This window comes from Penicillium citrinum (assembly GCF_028827155.1).
Source record: "Penicillium citrinum strain IBT 23319 chromosome Unknown utg000001l:1.0-4955037.0:1.0-4956770.0, whole genome shotgun sequence".
NCBI lineage: Eukaryota > Fungi > Ascomycota > Eurotiomycetes > Eurotiales > Aspergillaceae > Penicillium > Penicillium citrinum.
Genome location: NW_026622686.1, coordinates 855,221 through 871,044, shown reverse-complemented (window position 1 = coordinate 871,044; position 15,824 = coordinate 855,221). Strand labels below are relative to the sequence as shown.

General features: G+C 44.3%; 6 protein-coding genes across 6 annotated transcripts; 1 reads left to right on the top strand and 5 right to left on the bottom strand.

The window, feature by feature from the left end:
• Positions 1-309: 309 nt before the first annotated feature.
• Positions 310-1,023, bottom strand: N7469_000344 (uncharacterized protein; the record flags this gene model as incomplete). The annotated part of the gene is made up of 1 exon (XM_056639264.1): positions 310-1,023. One exon carries the CDS (start codon positions 1,021-1,023, stop codon positions 310-312), a length of 714 nt encoding a protein of 237 aa, XP_056505021.1.
• Positions 1,024-2,561: 1,538 nt separating this feature from the next.
• Positions 2,562-4,786, bottom strand: N7469_000343 (uncharacterized protein; the record flags this gene model as incomplete). The annotated part of the gene is made up of 3 exons (XM_056639263.1): positions 2,562-4,431; positions 4,484-4,634; positions 4,696-4,786. 3 exons carry the CDS (start codon positions 4,784-4,786, stop codon positions 2,562-2,564), a joined length of 2,112 nt encoding a protein of 703 aa, XP_056505020.1.
• Positions 4,787-5,930: 1,144 nt separating this feature from the next.
• Positions 5,931-6,198, bottom strand: N7469_000342 (uncharacterized protein; the record flags this gene model as incomplete). The annotated part of the gene is made up of 2 exons (XM_056639262.1): positions 5,931-6,107; positions 6,160-6,198. 2 exons carry the CDS (start codon positions 6,196-6,198, stop codon positions 5,931-5,933), a joined length of 216 nt encoding a protein of 71 aa, XP_056505019.1.
• A 1,282-nt stretch (positions 6,199-7,480) lies between these two features.
• On the top strand, positions 7,481-8,759 carry N7469_000341 (uncharacterized protein; the record flags this gene model as incomplete). The annotated part of the gene is made up of 4 exons (XM_056639261.1): positions 7,481-7,651; positions 7,708-8,207; positions 8,260-8,327; positions 8,374-8,759. Coding segments are annotated over 4 exons (1,125 nt in total), but the record flags the coding sequence as incomplete, so codon positions are not given.
• Positions 8,760-9,947: 1,188 nt separating this feature from the next.
• N7469_000340 (DUF3237 domain-containing protein) lies at positions 9,948-11,474 on the bottom strand (the record flags this gene model as incomplete). Its single annotated transcript, XM_056639260.1, has 5 exons — positions 9,948-9,976; positions 10,041-10,335; positions 10,412-10,732; positions 10,836-11,327; positions 11,406-11,474. 5 exons carry the CDS (start codon positions 11,472-11,474, stop codon positions 9,948-9,950), a joined length of 1,206 nt encoding a protein of 401 aa, XP_056505017.1.
• Positions 11,475-12,766: 1,292 nt separating this feature from the next.
• On the bottom strand, positions 12,767-15,057 carry N7469_000339 (Rad21/Rec8 N terminal domain protein; the record flags this gene model as incomplete). Its single annotated transcript, XM_056639259.1, has 6 exons — positions 12,767-13,945; positions 14,015-14,468; positions 14,543-14,677; positions 14,757-14,897; positions 14,949-14,985; positions 15,039-15,057. 6 exons carry the CDS (start codon positions 15,055-15,057, stop codon positions 12,767-12,769), a joined length of 1,965 nt encoding a protein of 654 aa, XP_056505016.1.
• Positions 15,058-15,824: the final 767 nt, after the last annotated feature.

Here is a 15,824-nt window from a genome sequence, read left to right as displayed (position 1 = left end):
GGACCTCCAATGATCCTGAACTCATGGTCCGTTATCCTCTGGACTCTGCTCTGGTGGGACGCGTTAAAGGTCTACGGGCGATAAAATTTGGTTTTTTTTTGATGCTTTGGAGAAGTTTCAGGCTCTCCTAATCTCAAAGTACACGAGATCCTATTGACCAATATTTTCGAAAAGGATAGCAGTCTACGAATACAATTACTTCCAGTGTTGAGTCAGTAGCTAGTTTCAAATCCAATCTATAAGTTTCCGGTCAATATAGTTGGTAGAGTTATATCTAATGATTCAAAATTGGTAATCAAATTAGCTACACTACTTATATCGAATCTCCCTCCTCCAGCGCAGGTTATCTGTCTTAACGACCGCAAATACATCCTCCCACTTTCGTCCACCATCCAGAAGGACTTCATCCTCCCCTTCCACCTTCACCTCAATCTGCTCGAGATACAATCGCACCGCCTGCATAATCTCCCGGGCACTTTCATATCCCCCTTTCCAGGCCTTCACCAGAATAGGCCCTAATCGCTCCTCTTCTAACAACTGCAACTTACCCTCCTTCACCCGTTTCTCATGATACTTCCACGCATCCTCATTTTCCCCAGGCTTTTCGGTCTCATCCAATGGATCAGTCGGCAATGACCACCTCTTCCCTTCACTATCTACATCCATCCGCATCAACTGCCAAACAAAAGTTGCCCAATCGGAAAGATCGATTTTTGGCGTCAGCACCGGAAACCCATTCCCCTGCACGGTGGGATAGTAGATTTCTGGTTCATATCTGGATCCATCTGGAGAATAAGGCCATTCATCGGTTGGGATAGTTGCGTTCACAAATCCTGATAAGGCAATTGAGAGATCCTCGCGGATCCATATCGTGCTCAGGCTAAAATCCATGAAGTACACTTCGTGTTCATGTAGGTAGGCTAGCATGTTGAGTGATTGCAGTGCCCAGCGATAGTAAAGCAAGAGGAGAGGTTCTCTGTTTGCCTTATTGGTGGAGGAGGGATTGTGGCCATTGGAAGACATGCGCGATGCAGGGAAGGTGGTTAAGAGCGGTAGTGTTGTAGCAGCCAGTGGCCCTGGATCCAGCTTTTCCAATAAATATCCCACGGGGAGGGGACCGAGATATCTACCCGCACCACGCAGTAATGCGGTGTTCTAGCAGTGATCGCAAGGATGATAGATAGGGAGGTCAAACTCACTTGACGATGCGGGGGTGAAGATCAATCTGTCTGTCGATATCTATATCTGGGGCATTGGTGCTGCTATGAGCCAGATATTTATAGATCCGGGGATACGCGAGGAAAGGATGAACCATTCCTCGGGTTCGACGCATGGATGTTCTTTCTCGCAATCTTCAAAGGCTACAATAGAGTCTTGGTACTTATGCTGCACGAAATATATCTTGTCGTATAACGCGTCGTAGAAGTCCTCGAGACGGTCGCCACAAACAGAGGGCACTACGTTTCCGTAACAGCGTAGATATTTGGACTGGCTGGGTGGATCGGGGGGGCTGTTCTAGATCCACACCCAAGTCCGAGGGTTTTCCAGGGTGGACTGTTGACCAGCTGGCTCCCATGGTGGTGGATTTTTGTTCCCCTTGGAAGAAAGGGGATTGAAAAAGAAAGAGTGAAAAAAGAAGGGTGGAGGGACGCCACTTGGCTATGGCTTAATATAAGTTCAACTTATAGTTAACCTATAGTTAGGGTTTAGGTAACAACTTGTTACCTAAACCCTAGGTAAGCCCTAGGTAACTAGAGGTCTGACACCCATTTTGGACTAGTGAATAAAACGAAGTACAGAACTGCAGAGCCTCAAGAGCTATACAGATTGGGCTTATACTCAAGAGAAGAGTGAAAAACGACAAAGCTGGGTTTGCACACAACTGTCAAAAGGTAATCAAAATTCTTAAATGAGCACTTGTCCTGTGAATATTTTCAATACGGATCTTTAGTATGGGTTGACGCCTATTTCCGGAAATACTGTATCAGCTAGGCCATTCTGCACTCGCGTCTAAACCCATCCAAAAGTTCAAGACTGATGCTCACAGAAATTTGTACTAATCGTAGATTCTACGAACATTTTTTTAACTTCTTTATGCTAGCTTAGAAAATAGTTTCGAGTGCCACCAAAGTCATAATGAGCACTATCTTTCAATCCGGAGGTACTACAATGCATTCGCTTCTACAGGTTGGAGCGAAAGCAGTTTCACCACTTGCACACACAGATTCTTTCTCGAACCCTCTTTCCAAACACGCTAATCTGTATCCCGCCTAGCCTTGTTTCAAGTATGGAATTGTATTGAAAGATCGTATCGTGCGGCGTTCAGCTTAATATATTACGTGAAGCCCGCTTTCACTTCATCCCGCTATGACAGGTTCCCCACTCTTGCATCATCTCCATCCTTAACACTTGGTAGAAACGTTTTTAGAGCGATAGGTCAATTTTCCTCACTCCATGCGCTCTAAGACAATCGGCAATAGTATTATCATTCAGGCAATTTCAACCTCAAGGCAGAAATTAGTCTTCAAAAATGGGATACAGTATGCAAGTATCTAATTTATCTACGAACTAATATTCAGATTGTCCGTTTCCCACGCCAGCAATGTTCGAGAATTAGACAGCGTACGCGGATGATTTAAACCAAGTTTTTGTCTTTGCTTGGCCAAGCATTTTCGTAATAAGTCGAGTGCTTGAGCATCGTGACCTAAAGATTTCCAGGTGAAAGCTAGATTGGTCATACTCGACAGCGTTTCGGGATGATCCTCGCCGAGCTTTCTCTTGCGAGTCTCTATCACCTGCATAAAGAGCTGCTCGGCCTCTTCCCGACGGCCATGTTTTCGGTATGTCGATGCCAGCTTATGCATACTCATCAACGTGTCGGGATGATCGTCACCGAGCTTTGTCTTGCGACTCTTTATTACCTGCACAAAGTGCTGCTCGGCCTCCTCTCCTCGGCCCTGTTTTCGGTACGTCGAAGCCAGGCTATGCATACTTGTCAGAGTGTCGGGATGATCCTCGCCAAGCTTTGTCTTGCGAGTCTCCATTACCTGCACAAAGAGCTGCTCGGCCTCCTCCCATCTTCCATCTAGCCAGTATGCTCTTGCCAACATGCTTGTGCTATCAATTACTTCTTCGTGTTCATCACCTAATAAAATCCTTCTTTGATCTCTCGACTTTGAAGCCATTTCTCTTGTATCCGCGATATTACCGCTTTGCGACGCATACCATGCACCTCTATAAAGCAATGTAGCCCATTTTTGTAGACACTGAGATGATTCTGGCCGCTGTGACATTGCGGATTTGACATGAGGAAAAAGTGGCCTGCATCTCTCCCAGTTTTCGTATTCACCGGTGGGAAATTCGTCGCACAGAATACTAATGAATTTATTCTTCCATTTCTTTATTTGTCCATCAGATTTCAACCATGCGCGCGTAGTCAGTTGTACCAGTCGATGCATTGTAAAAGAAGTACCGTTCTCACTGACAGATATGAATGAATAGTTCCTTAGTGTTGCGATATCATCTTCAAAATCGGAATCTAAATCAGATTCAGATATTTCCTCATCACTGAAGTCACTTGGGGATTCAGAATTTGATATTTCATTGGCCTTAGATTGATGCAAAATAAGGTTCTCTGGTATCCCTTGTCGATCGAAAAAGCTCATGAGAGAAAGTAATTCTGTAGCAGATGGCCTCGTTTGACGTATATAGTCAAATGACATCTGCCACGTTACCAAAATTGAATTCTTTGCTTCCCAGTCTCGGTAAGAGTAATCTGCCTCTTTTTTAAGAAGCTTTGTCGCTTCGCGATCATTCTTTAGGAAATCTCTTAGATATTGTGACACCGAATAGCGAGGCGCCTGATTTTGAATATAGCTGGAGGCCTGTACGATCGCTAGCGGCATGAACTCTAACGCGGTCACCAACTGCTGACTTTCTTGGCTATCACATGGTTGTTCAAGCTTTCTTTGGAGAAGCTCTAGTGCTTCGGACCCTTCCATGGGTTTAACCTCAATAAGGTCCTGGTGATGGACCATCTTTAGCGCAACCTTTCTGCTTCGGCTTGTAATAATGATAGATCCATTCCGGTTTCTGGGAACATATTCTGATAGTGGTTTTGTCAGGGCGTTTGTTAAGCCTATCATCGGATCTCCTTTATCTGCTACCGGACCCGAGCAAAGAAGCTGATCGTCATCAACGTTATCAAGGATACATACCCATTTCCCTATCTTCTCATCCCGAAGCCAGTTTTCAACCAATTTCAATATGTTAATTTTAGGATCTTGACGACCCGGGATTTTAACCTGGTCCGCAATATCCCGGAAACTTTCTTCGAATCGGGCTTTATTACTCGCATAGACCCAGAAAACCCATGTCGTCGGAGATTCGGATCGAACCTGGTACGAGTATTCAATGGCAAGTTGCGATTTCCTTTTGACTTATAAGTAATGAGCCAGGTATTTACTTGTCGGGCAATACTCACCCGACGCCACCTAGGCCCACTAACGCTATCCGCGACCCTGGCACTGAGCTTTGCTCATGAATCCGATTGAGCAGCGTGTTACGGCTGACAAAGTCTGGATCACGCGGGAATGGGACAGTCGATAGAGGACTAGGCGGGGTTTCCGGTCGCTCTGGGGTGAGAGGCGGTCATTAGGAAGTCGGCCTTTCGGTCGTGCCCGATTCCTGACTTACCCGGCGGGAGATGGAATTCCGCGTTGATCGAGCCACGATTGTCTCGGATCTGTAAACCCTGGTTGTTGCCCTGGAATGAGACCGGTGCCATGACCAACTAAATTTCCGTCGTATGAATTTCATTCGAACGGCCGTGGTCTCGTCCGCAGCTGAGGGAGGGGAACATCTTGAGCTTCACCATCAGATGACCCCACGGCGCTAAGACAGAGGACCAAATTAAGATTGGCAACTCACAGAGAGGGGCGGGTGGGGATCGGACCTTCCTGGGAAACGGATCGACCCAAGCCAGAACGCCCAGATCCCTCATAGCACGCGATAGACAGCAAATTCCTCTAGCTAAAAGCATGCTTGGACATTCGAAATTTGACATCTACTGTTGCCAGGTATAAACCGCACAGTATAGCAGTTACATGTCAAATTTGTTCTACAGTCAAGCTACCACATGATGATCCAGTCCCACCTCGCCTTTTTTGAGGCCCGCAGGTTTGAGATGGCCACCAATCTCCCACGTACTTCGGGGTCTCCAAGTCACGTGCATTTTCCAATACCTCGCATCCCTCGGAATTTTCGCCCAAAATCTTCTTGACTGCTCAGTGAGCAGTCACTCCTGTGGAAGTTGGGTGGTTGATAGAGAAGTCGAATTCTTGCCAGATAACCACACTGACAAGACGAATTTTCTTCTGTTTGCCTTGTTTGCAGGATCAATATTCTAGAATCCCTCAGGACCATACAAGCCTATTATGGATACTATTTTTACACTGCCATTTACAGCCGTACTGGAATAATGCCAAGAAAGGGGTTCAGGGTTGATTGACTGTAATAGGCATAGCGCAGTTTCAAAAGAGGGATTCAGAAGGAATCTCTGTGTGTAGGTGGTGAATCTGATTTCGATCCAAACTGTATCATCACGTCATTATGTACGATTTTTCACAATTACTCTCGAGCTTTATTACTGATATCTTCGTTCAGGACGCCATGTAGTAGGCCGAATAGCCCATTCGTGTTTTTATTAATTTTAGTCTTTTTTTTTATGTTTTTTTTTTTTTTAAAAAAAAAAAGAAAAGTATTTTTCAAAATTTCCCATACTCCCAAAACAAGAAAACATCAAAGCATGACCCAACTACCTAGCAAGCAATTCCAAGGACCGACCCGATCTTTCCTCAAAAGAGGTTCCGCTCATTATGAGATTGTAGAGAAGCGAAGCGATAGCTATTATGGAAAGGATAAGTGTCGGCTCATTTCTTGTCGGAGATCCGGCCGGACGAGGCAGGACTTTTTTTCATGCCATCATTGGGGCCAGCTGCTGTTCCATTGCCGGAGAAGCCGGGGGAAGAGCTTTCTGATTTGGTATTTTTGGCCGCAGCCACTTGAGCTCGAGCCGGGAAGCGGTTCATGTCATTGCCAGCTTTGGCCTGGTAAAGCTGTTATAATCTCACACATTCCTTGTTACAGTACATAACTTACATCTGCGGCCTGGATCATGGTAGCATCCGTTGGAGACATTCTTTGGCGACACATTTTGAAGTTGTAGTGGAACTTTTAGAAGGCTAAGAAGAGCGGTTGAGGATTGATTTGGAAAATAATACATAGAAGAATGATGAAGAATCTCAGGTAGATACTGAAAGGTTGAGGGTATTTATGCTGCGTTTAAGGAACGAGCCTAAGGTCGTAAGAATATTCTACAAACGAATATCCATTGATATTCCTGGGTTTTTCCAAAGCTTTCAAGGAAATTTGGTTTGACTTTTTATACGCAGTTTGCTCATCATAAGGTCATCTTCAATGGTTCGATTGATCTGTTCGTCAACAAACAATCAGGGATGTTCCGTACTTCGAGAACAAATATAGAAGTTTCTGTCTGGGCTAGTATGACAATCCTTGTGATTATAAGCTCTAATTGAGATTTTCAAACAGTATATTACTAGTCACATTCATTCTACTGAGGGAAGAAGACAATGAATGGCAAAATATGTCAGGCATTGAACGCCGGAGTGCAAATTCCCTATATTAACGGATCCCTCGAGAGATCAACAATAAATGACATTTTAGCGGGTACTTTACCTTGGATACATCCTAGTCATCATTCCCATAAGGTTAGCTCTGTTTTTATAACAGGTTTTCCCAGAATTCGAGTCTATTCCCAGGGCTTCAGGTCAATGTACTCTATGTTTCACAATACGGCCGTATTAAGATTTCCAAGAATCGATCTCACAATTGCAACCCCCAAACAATAAGAAATACAATGCCTCCCCCAGTAACACCCTCTTCATTAATTTCTTCAGCATTTCGCCCCGCAATCTCTGGACCGCACAGATTCCACACCTGTTTCAGATAAATCTCGCTCATCCAAAACCAGCAATAGCCCCACTCATCGAAGCTCCGCGCTTATCCCACACGAGGTTTTCAGGGTCTAGAATTAGTTGGTTTGATCTATCAATCGCGGTACATTAAAGCATTGGCCTTGCTTTATATTACGTTAAACATGGTATTGAGTATATATGGGGTATTTTGTTATTTAAAAAAGTGGTTATTGGTGTGTGGATGTTTCTGGGACTTGTCATTTTGCAACACTTTGGATTATATTTCCGGTAGGGTTCTACAAATAGGTTCTTTACCCAAGTAGGAATGTATCGAAAATAAATCAAGCTATATCTGAGGTAGAATATTGATGATTCCTTTTCGAAACAACATTCATCTCATTGTAGCCGTTGACTATCTTCCACTGTGGCATTTACCTAAACTTAGTACATCAGTCTCCGAGATAGGGCTTGACTTGACGCTCTAGGCCATATTTTCATCTGCAACTATGAATGACAGAACTCAAGGCCCGACAATCTTGGCGATATGCTGGATCCTCGTCCTCATCCCGGGACTAGTCCTAGCTGCCCGAATATGGTGCAAAGCATTCCTCAGCAAAGTAATCGGCTGGGATGACTTTGTTATCAGTCTCGCATGGGTACGAGTCTAACCCCCCCTCGTCATAATCTTCAACTGACTCACACGTGAGCAAAGATTCTCCAACTTATATACACGAGCCTCGTCACAAAGGCCATTCAAATGGGCGTGATCGGAAAACACATCGAAACAATCGAAGATCAAAACATCGTACCACCAGCCCTAAAACTAATTTACATATCATTTATCATCATAACCATCGGATGTGTACTCAGCAAGACTTCTTTTGCCATTACACTCTTGAGAATCGTGACTCGACCATGGATGAAGATCCTCCTGTGGTTCATCATCTTCACCATGAACGCCGCTATGTGGCTTTGTGCCGTGTGCTATCTAGCACAATGTAAGCCGGCAGCTGCTCTCTGGACTCCAAAACTCATGGGTACTGCTAAATGTTGGCCTACTATCGTCTTTGAAACTATTGCTCTTACGGCTGGTGCGTATTCCGGGTGTATGGATCTTATTCTTGCCATTCTGCCTTGGTCTTTACTATGGAATCTTCAAATGAAGAGGGGAGAAAAATTCGGAATCGCGATTGCGATGAGTTTGGGTGTTTTGTATGCCAATTATGATCTTCTTGAGCTTTGCAGTCACTGATTAAATTACAAGCGCCGCCGCCGCCGCATTCATTAAGACTTCGAAGCTAGTCAATGTCTCCAAAGTCCAAGACTTTACCTGTAAGTGCGACTCAGTCTATTGTAATATCGATATTAATATAACCAGTCTACTGTTCTAGTATCATTATCTGGGCATCAACAGAAACCGGTCTAACAATCTTAGCAACATCTATCCCATCCCTTCGGGTCCTCTTCGCTCGCATGAGATCCAGCTACGGTCAAGCCGAGAGACCCGTATCAGGAAGCTATACAGTGACTGGGAAAAGCTGCAAGAAGAATATGAATGCTCATAATGCTGATGGATACTACTATTATGCCGGAGAGCCAATAACTCTACTGGATCGAGGTGATACTAGTAGCGAGAAGAGTATTCTGAACAGATTTGGTGGAATCAAGCATACCCAGGAGATTTCGGTTAGCTATGAGAGGAATGTTTATGAAGATCAGCTTGAACATAGGATGGGCGCAGTTAGTCCTGGTCGTACTCTGTGATCTTGTCTGATTTGGTTGTTTGGTTTATGAGGTTATTTCCAATACTATCTAGCATAGGTATGAATGTGTCCCGTTTTAAGTTAGATGTATTGCATTTTCTTCAAGGCTTCACCTCAGGTGAACCCTTTCTGGGTGTGGTATATTATCATCATTTAAAGTTTCTCAATTGGTACACAAGATATTGAAAATATAGTGAAGATTTCAATGAACTACCAATACACTGTACACTAATGTAGGAAACATGAAACATCGTTCCTCAATAAAGCGCTAGTAGTAACTCATACTATACCAATTAAATGTTCATGTCCATTATAAAAATCTCATACATCGAAAAGACATACAATTTTTTTTAGGTAGTTATTCCTAGATTATAAAATACATACTAATACCAGGTACAGCGGTACCTTATACATGAAAGTATAGTGCCAAAGTACCATTTTGTGACGTACCGGAAAACCACCAGTTTGCTAATACCGAGGGGGTCCACATGATACATATACATTGCAGATACTGTACTCTACCAAACTTTGCGAACATGTGAATGAAATAATAAATATTAAATACTACGCAAATCGTACACTCATAGAGTCTATTCTATTGGTGATCGTAGCTGAATATACGAGTACGAGTAATTAGAACGGTTTCTGCAGGTGGATCCACAGTGTATACAGTAGCATGCTAGTATAGTTACGAAATATAGTAACTATTGACGAAGACGAACTGTATACTCGATTCAATCAGAGTAATAAAACTAAACAGAGAACCTAACGGGAAACATCTCGATCCGAGAAAAGTAACAGTAAAATAAAACAGAACCATCATCAGGAGGATTGGGAATTCCAATCCTCGGGAAAGAGTTACATCAGAAGGGGAAAAAGTAAATCAAAAACAGTCAAAACGATAGAGCAGGATGTCGATGAGTATACAAGAGGCAGCGACACCTTTTAAGAAGTAGATAAAAAGAAAGGAAGAAAGAAAGAAAGAAAAAAAAGAAACCCAAGAACCAAGAACCAATAAATTCATTCCATGTGGAAGTCAGCATATCGAAGTTTGAAGCTGGGAGAAGCTGATCAAGTTCCACGCTCAAAAGTGGTTCAGAAAACACCATTTTCCCCAATCGCAAAACATAAAAAGAAGACATCGCTTAAGAACGGACGGCAAGATCGTGAGTGAGGGAAGTCGGGTATTTCAGTTAACGCGGAATGCGTCGAAGATGACTATACACAAGTTAGTGAGGGCTCTTGTAATTAAAGCGGGAAACATTGAGACTGTGTAACTAACCTTCTTGTCCACGGCGACAGCCACTGCCGATCCACATAAGGGTATTCAAGAATGTGTACCGTTCATCGCCGGTCTCCATGCCCAAGTTGAGACGGTACTTGTAGCTACCAGGGTTGATACCGTCGGCCATTTGAGAGTCATTGACTTTTTCCAGGACGTCCTTAGCACCGGTCAGCCAGCCCTCGGCCTTGATGATGATAAAAGCCGCAGGTTCATCGGCGGTTTGAAGAAGGTAGTTGGCGCGGATATTGGTAGTAGAATCCTTAGTCACCACTTGAGTGTCTTGGCCACCGGGCTAAGATAGAAAAAAAAATATTAGACGAAACGATTCGCTGAGGCCACGGTAGGAGTGATATGACGCTGAGACTTACCAGGACAATTCCCTTGCCCCATCTACCGGCCCACTGTCCACCGATATAGGAGACCCATTCCCGATGACCCCAGATACTCGCACCAACACCAACTTTAGGGTTCATCTTGATGCTCATTCGGAAGTCAAGCTCCAGAGTCGGAGCCGGGATTTGAAGTGATCGGGCGACATCGCCTTCGGGGAAAGTGTGCAAGAGGTTGTTCGCCGGAATGGAGTCCTTCATGACACTGAGATAGGTCGGACATTCCAAAAGATGCTGGCGTTGACGACTGGTATTTTTGGCGCGCACTTGTTGGCAGTAGATGCATTGTACCGAGAGGCACTAGAAATACATGTTAGCGTTATGAATATGCGCCGGAATACGGGTGTTGGCCATCATCTCTACCAGGAGAAAGCTGGTCGGGGATTCCCGCGAGATAACTTACTTTATCTTCTTCCTTAGCGCGGAACTCCACAAAAGCCGCGTGCACATCGTCCAGCGGTGGCGCGGGCAAATTCGAAGTGCTTGACTTGGGCTTTGGTTTCGGGGTCGGACGCGACGGAGTGGAGGATGGGGGCGCGGATCCGGGGGGTCCTGGTGGAGGACCTGGGGTGGGCATAGGCGGACGATTCTGCAAACTCTGCAGAGGGGTCTGCATCGGAGTGGCATGAGGGTTCACACCATTTGGAATCATAGTTCCATTCGGGGTGGGAATGGCTGTTGGGCCTGTTGGGCCTGGTGGTGCGGCCGACGGACCGTTTGGTGTGCCGGGATATCCATTGGTGGTGGGTAGACCATTTGGGGTCTGAGTGGGCTGTGTAGGTTGGGGGGCGTTGGGATGACCACGCAGACCAGGACACTCTAGCAAGTGTTGTTTCTGACGAGAAGTGTTCTTTGCGCGAATCTGTTGACAATAAATGCACTGCACGGAGAGGCACTAAAACCGGGTCTCGTATGTTAGTAACGAGGGCGAACGCGTTGGTGCTGAAATATTACGAAATACACAGTCACGCACCTTATCATCTTCCTTGGCGCGGAACTCAACGAAGGCGGCGTGCACCTCCTGGTCGACCGTGCGACCCATGGCGAGAGTGGAGAGAGAGATCGTGAAGGTGTTTTTCTGAATCACTTGAGAATAAAAAGATCAGAAGTTACCAGTGGTTTGGGGGGGGGGGAGAAAGAGTCGGATAGAAAGTCGATGGGGTTTTGGGGGTGGGGGGGAGGAAAGGGAGAGGAGAAGGAGAAATGGAAATGGAAATGACCAGACGGAAGAATACTCAGCAATACCGCCTTACGCGCGGTATTTCACGCGGCAGTACAGCAGTATCACTGTATCACTGGTAGTGTCCCACAGTCTTAGCATAATTATATTAGTGAGTAGAGTTGAAAATAACAGTAGATTTAAATATTATAATAATAAAATAATTACAGTATTATTATTTTTTATTACTCTATTCTGCATTCACTCGCTGTCATTCAGCGCGTCAAGCACTGACCACTTATGCGCGCGGCAAGTACGCATACACAACAGTACAGTATGTACAGCACACCACTGTATACACTACACTAGTAAGGAGAATCAGTCATGACTATTACTCGCAGTAGTATCATTATAAGAAACAATCTCAAGTACAATATTAAATCTGTTAATACAATATCCTCTTCATGCTAGTCAACTAGCACACTCGATTTCGTATTCATAGCGACCGAGTCTATTGGCGCCAAGTCCACACACTCGCTTAGGCCAGGCTGCCATAAGAGAGTCGGGGATAGCAAGATGAGTACGGAGTACCTCTATGGTAAAGACATTGGTATCAGAAGAACATTAGAATATGAGAGTAAGTTAAATCAAATCTTATCTGATCTCGGTTTGGTTTACATTTACGTGTCAAATATGTAAGTATGTATGAGTATTATTACCCAATACTGTCTGTTCGACTTGTTCGTACGGAGTACGCGATACTCATACTCCATACTCCATACTTGCCAGTATTACCGATTGAACAATACTGGTGCTCATACAGAGTATATATTGAATACTAGTAAATAATAATAAACTGTAGTCGTAAATACTAACTAGTAGTAAATACTAATGAAATATAATTGAGTTGGATCACTACTGACAGCCAGTAATAGTAGAGAGTGATCTCACTCCTGAGACTAATAATACTAGCTAATCATTCTCGTATAAATATGCCCTGCTGAATATAACCTTACCTAGGGAACGAAATATCCATATTGGTTAGGGATAACCCGTCTGGCAATATCATCATGGCAAATAAATGAAGCTCACCACAAATGCCCCCTCAAAACAATAAAGAGTCATCTCAGACACCAGAATATTGTTACGCAACCCTCAAACACCACCAACACCACCTAATCCTCCACAACCCGTAAATAAATCTCTTCAGCTCGTGTACGAGACTTCCCTCCACCACCCTCACCCTGTGACACAATCAACCACCCCTCATTCGCAAGCGTAAGAATATTCATAAATGCCTGCGTAGCAATAAGCCGACTCGTTTCCGAGGGCGGAAAAATATCAGTGAAAGCAGTCGATGTGGTACGAACACGACCACTATCACCATCATCGATACCACCACGCATTGACAAAACATTCTCATGAACAAATTCATAAAAATTGAAACTCTCTTGATGAAGACTTGAAAGGTCACGTCTTCGACTTGCACGTTCTGGTCGCACACTCTCTCTACTAGAGAGTATACTGATATTTTCCCGGTCAGAAGCAAGTTCACCTTCTAAATATCGGGTAACATCCAGCTCATCGCCGAAATCAAGTCCGCTTCCACCAAGACCGAGTCCCATATCCTCCCGGTCTAGTTCGAGATAACTTCTTCCGGTGAGGGGACTGGAACTCGTGATTCTATTCCCGTGTCTTTGAACCGAATCATGACGGTGTTCACTGCTCATCCCAATACTGCCGTACCGCTGGACCTGGCCAGAGGAATGAATTGATGCACTGATGTTCCAGGGCATTTGAGAGTGTTCATCGATAACGCTGGATGCACGACGAGCGAATTCAACGTCCGGTAGATTCTCTCGTTCTTGGTTTTCGCGACCTCGTGGATTCTCGTCTTCTTTTGCTTCCTGTGATTCTGCCTCATATTCTCCTCCGAGAATTTCGAGTAAATTCTTTCCAGAGAAAGTGTCCAATGGGTGTGGTTCGCGATTTGCTCCAAGTCCTATACCCACGCCTCCGAGTCCCTTACCGTACACCCAGAATGCGGCGTTTTTCTTTGCAATTGTGGGGAGTTTGTTGTATGCCTTTTGTTTGGATTTTTGGGCCATGTTGGAAAGGTAATTCGTATTTGAATTGTAGAGGTCTGTGTTTCGTAAACTCGTTTGTTCGTCAAGAATGGACTCGTGGATCCGACGTTTGCGAGGTGGTGCGCGGTGTATTTCCGTTGGATCAATGGACGTTCCCTCGCATGTTCTGTTTTCTTGCTCTTTCTCTTGGTTTGTCGTCGTATTGATATCCAGGTCCATTATCACTTGCTCTGGAACGAGATTTTGGTCATGAGTGGTCATGGCCATCTTTCCCCGTTAGTGTTCACATTTCTCATTGAGGAAATACCTCGATATCTATCGCTGGGTCGAACTTACTTCCTCTTGATTAGGCATATCAAGCAATCCATCACTCAGTCGAGGCATGGAGGTAATCTTCCGTCTCTTCCGCGGCGAAAGACGACTAGAATGAAACTCAACGATATTCCCTTCCTCATCGAATTCGAAATCAGGCTGAAGAAGTACACCCTCTTCATCTTCTTTGCCGGTCAAAGGAGTCTTCCCGAATAAGCCATGCTTCACCTGAGACCCAGAAACAGGCCCAAACACATCATCAACTCCCGGAACGACTTCATCTGGTAATTGAATCTGAATATTATTACTCAGAGAAAATGTCGACTGAGACTCCGCTGACTTGGATTTACTCCAAAAACTTGAATTTTCGACGCGGCTAGTATAACCTTGATCAAAGACTGAGAAGTCGATATTTAGACCTGGTAGCCCTGTTTCGGGTAGGAAAGTTGGATCGTATGGGAGGATCAGAGAAGTTGGTCTGAAAAGGGTTGAAGTCGAATATAAGTATTTCTTTCGCTTCACTCATATCCCCCATTCAAGTGAGATACTTACTTGACTTTCCCAACATTCGGATCTAAGCCTCCACCAGGCATGAGTTTCAACATTGAAACCATTTTATCTCGCATCGACTGAGCGTCTAGGAGAGTGTATCCGCATTGTTGATTGTATATACTTGTCACGCCATACCTATATCATCTTCTCAGCACCTTCATTTCCAAGCAAGAATGCGCGATTCTTGGGTAATTGTAGTCAGAATATCACTTACAACATGCTACCCTGCAGTCGCAGAGCCATTGGGATTTCCGGATTGATTATAACTCTGCATGCGCCGGAGACGTTGACGTCGAGGATGGCTTTGCGGTTTATCTTGCGTGTTGTAGATTTGGGGCCAAGGGTTGCGGCCAACCTGGATATGGTAAGAATATTCCCATATTGAGGGATTTGAAAGGATAATTACCAGACTGTTGCAACGCCATGCTCTGGTGAAGTGAGGACTGGGTATGTTAGTTAGCTTCATATCTTATTTCTGGTGAGATGATGGTCTTACTTTCGTGGCTGTAGAACATGATGAGAATTCAATTTGATTGTAATTGTATCTTAAATCCAGGGTATACAGAAAGGGGATATGACGAGGAAGAGAAGAGGGAAGAGAGGGGGGGGGAGCAGGGTGAGGGTTGATGGGAGAAGAGGATTGAATGACCATCTTCAATTCAATCTGCAAAACACAATGGCAATACCCAAGGATACTTCAGAACCCGAATTAGATTGTACCTAATAATGTCACTACACCATTTGCTTCAAAAGTACTAGTTAGAGTCACTTCTTCCAAAGCTCATTCATCTACAATAGAAAGGAGGCCATTCATATACAATGCACAAGAAACCACTTTTCAGTCAACCCCAATCGCGCAAGACGGCGAGATGGAAATAGTAAAGATCAGGAAGAACAGAACTTGGAAGGGAAAAAAAAATAGAATGGAATCTAAGAAGCGGAACACCCAACAAAACTCTTTCAGACAAAAATCGATAAGAACAGCAAAGCCCAGTAAAGCTTGGATAAATCATGGTAGTAGATATAAAACAGCCCCAAAAAATCTCAACATCATCAACACGCCTGAATGCCCGTATGTCCATGGGAATACAACATCTAGGGATAACTGGAACATCAGGAAGAGCAAAATGAAAGAGCAGAAGAGATGTATATCTCCAAAGCTTGAGCGATAATCAATATAATCCGGGTCGGGGCCAATGATCATTCGCTCTAACAGCCCCCTGCCTTCCCAATTTTTTTCTCTCTCTTATTTCTTTTGGATCATTGCAGAGTAATCAACGGT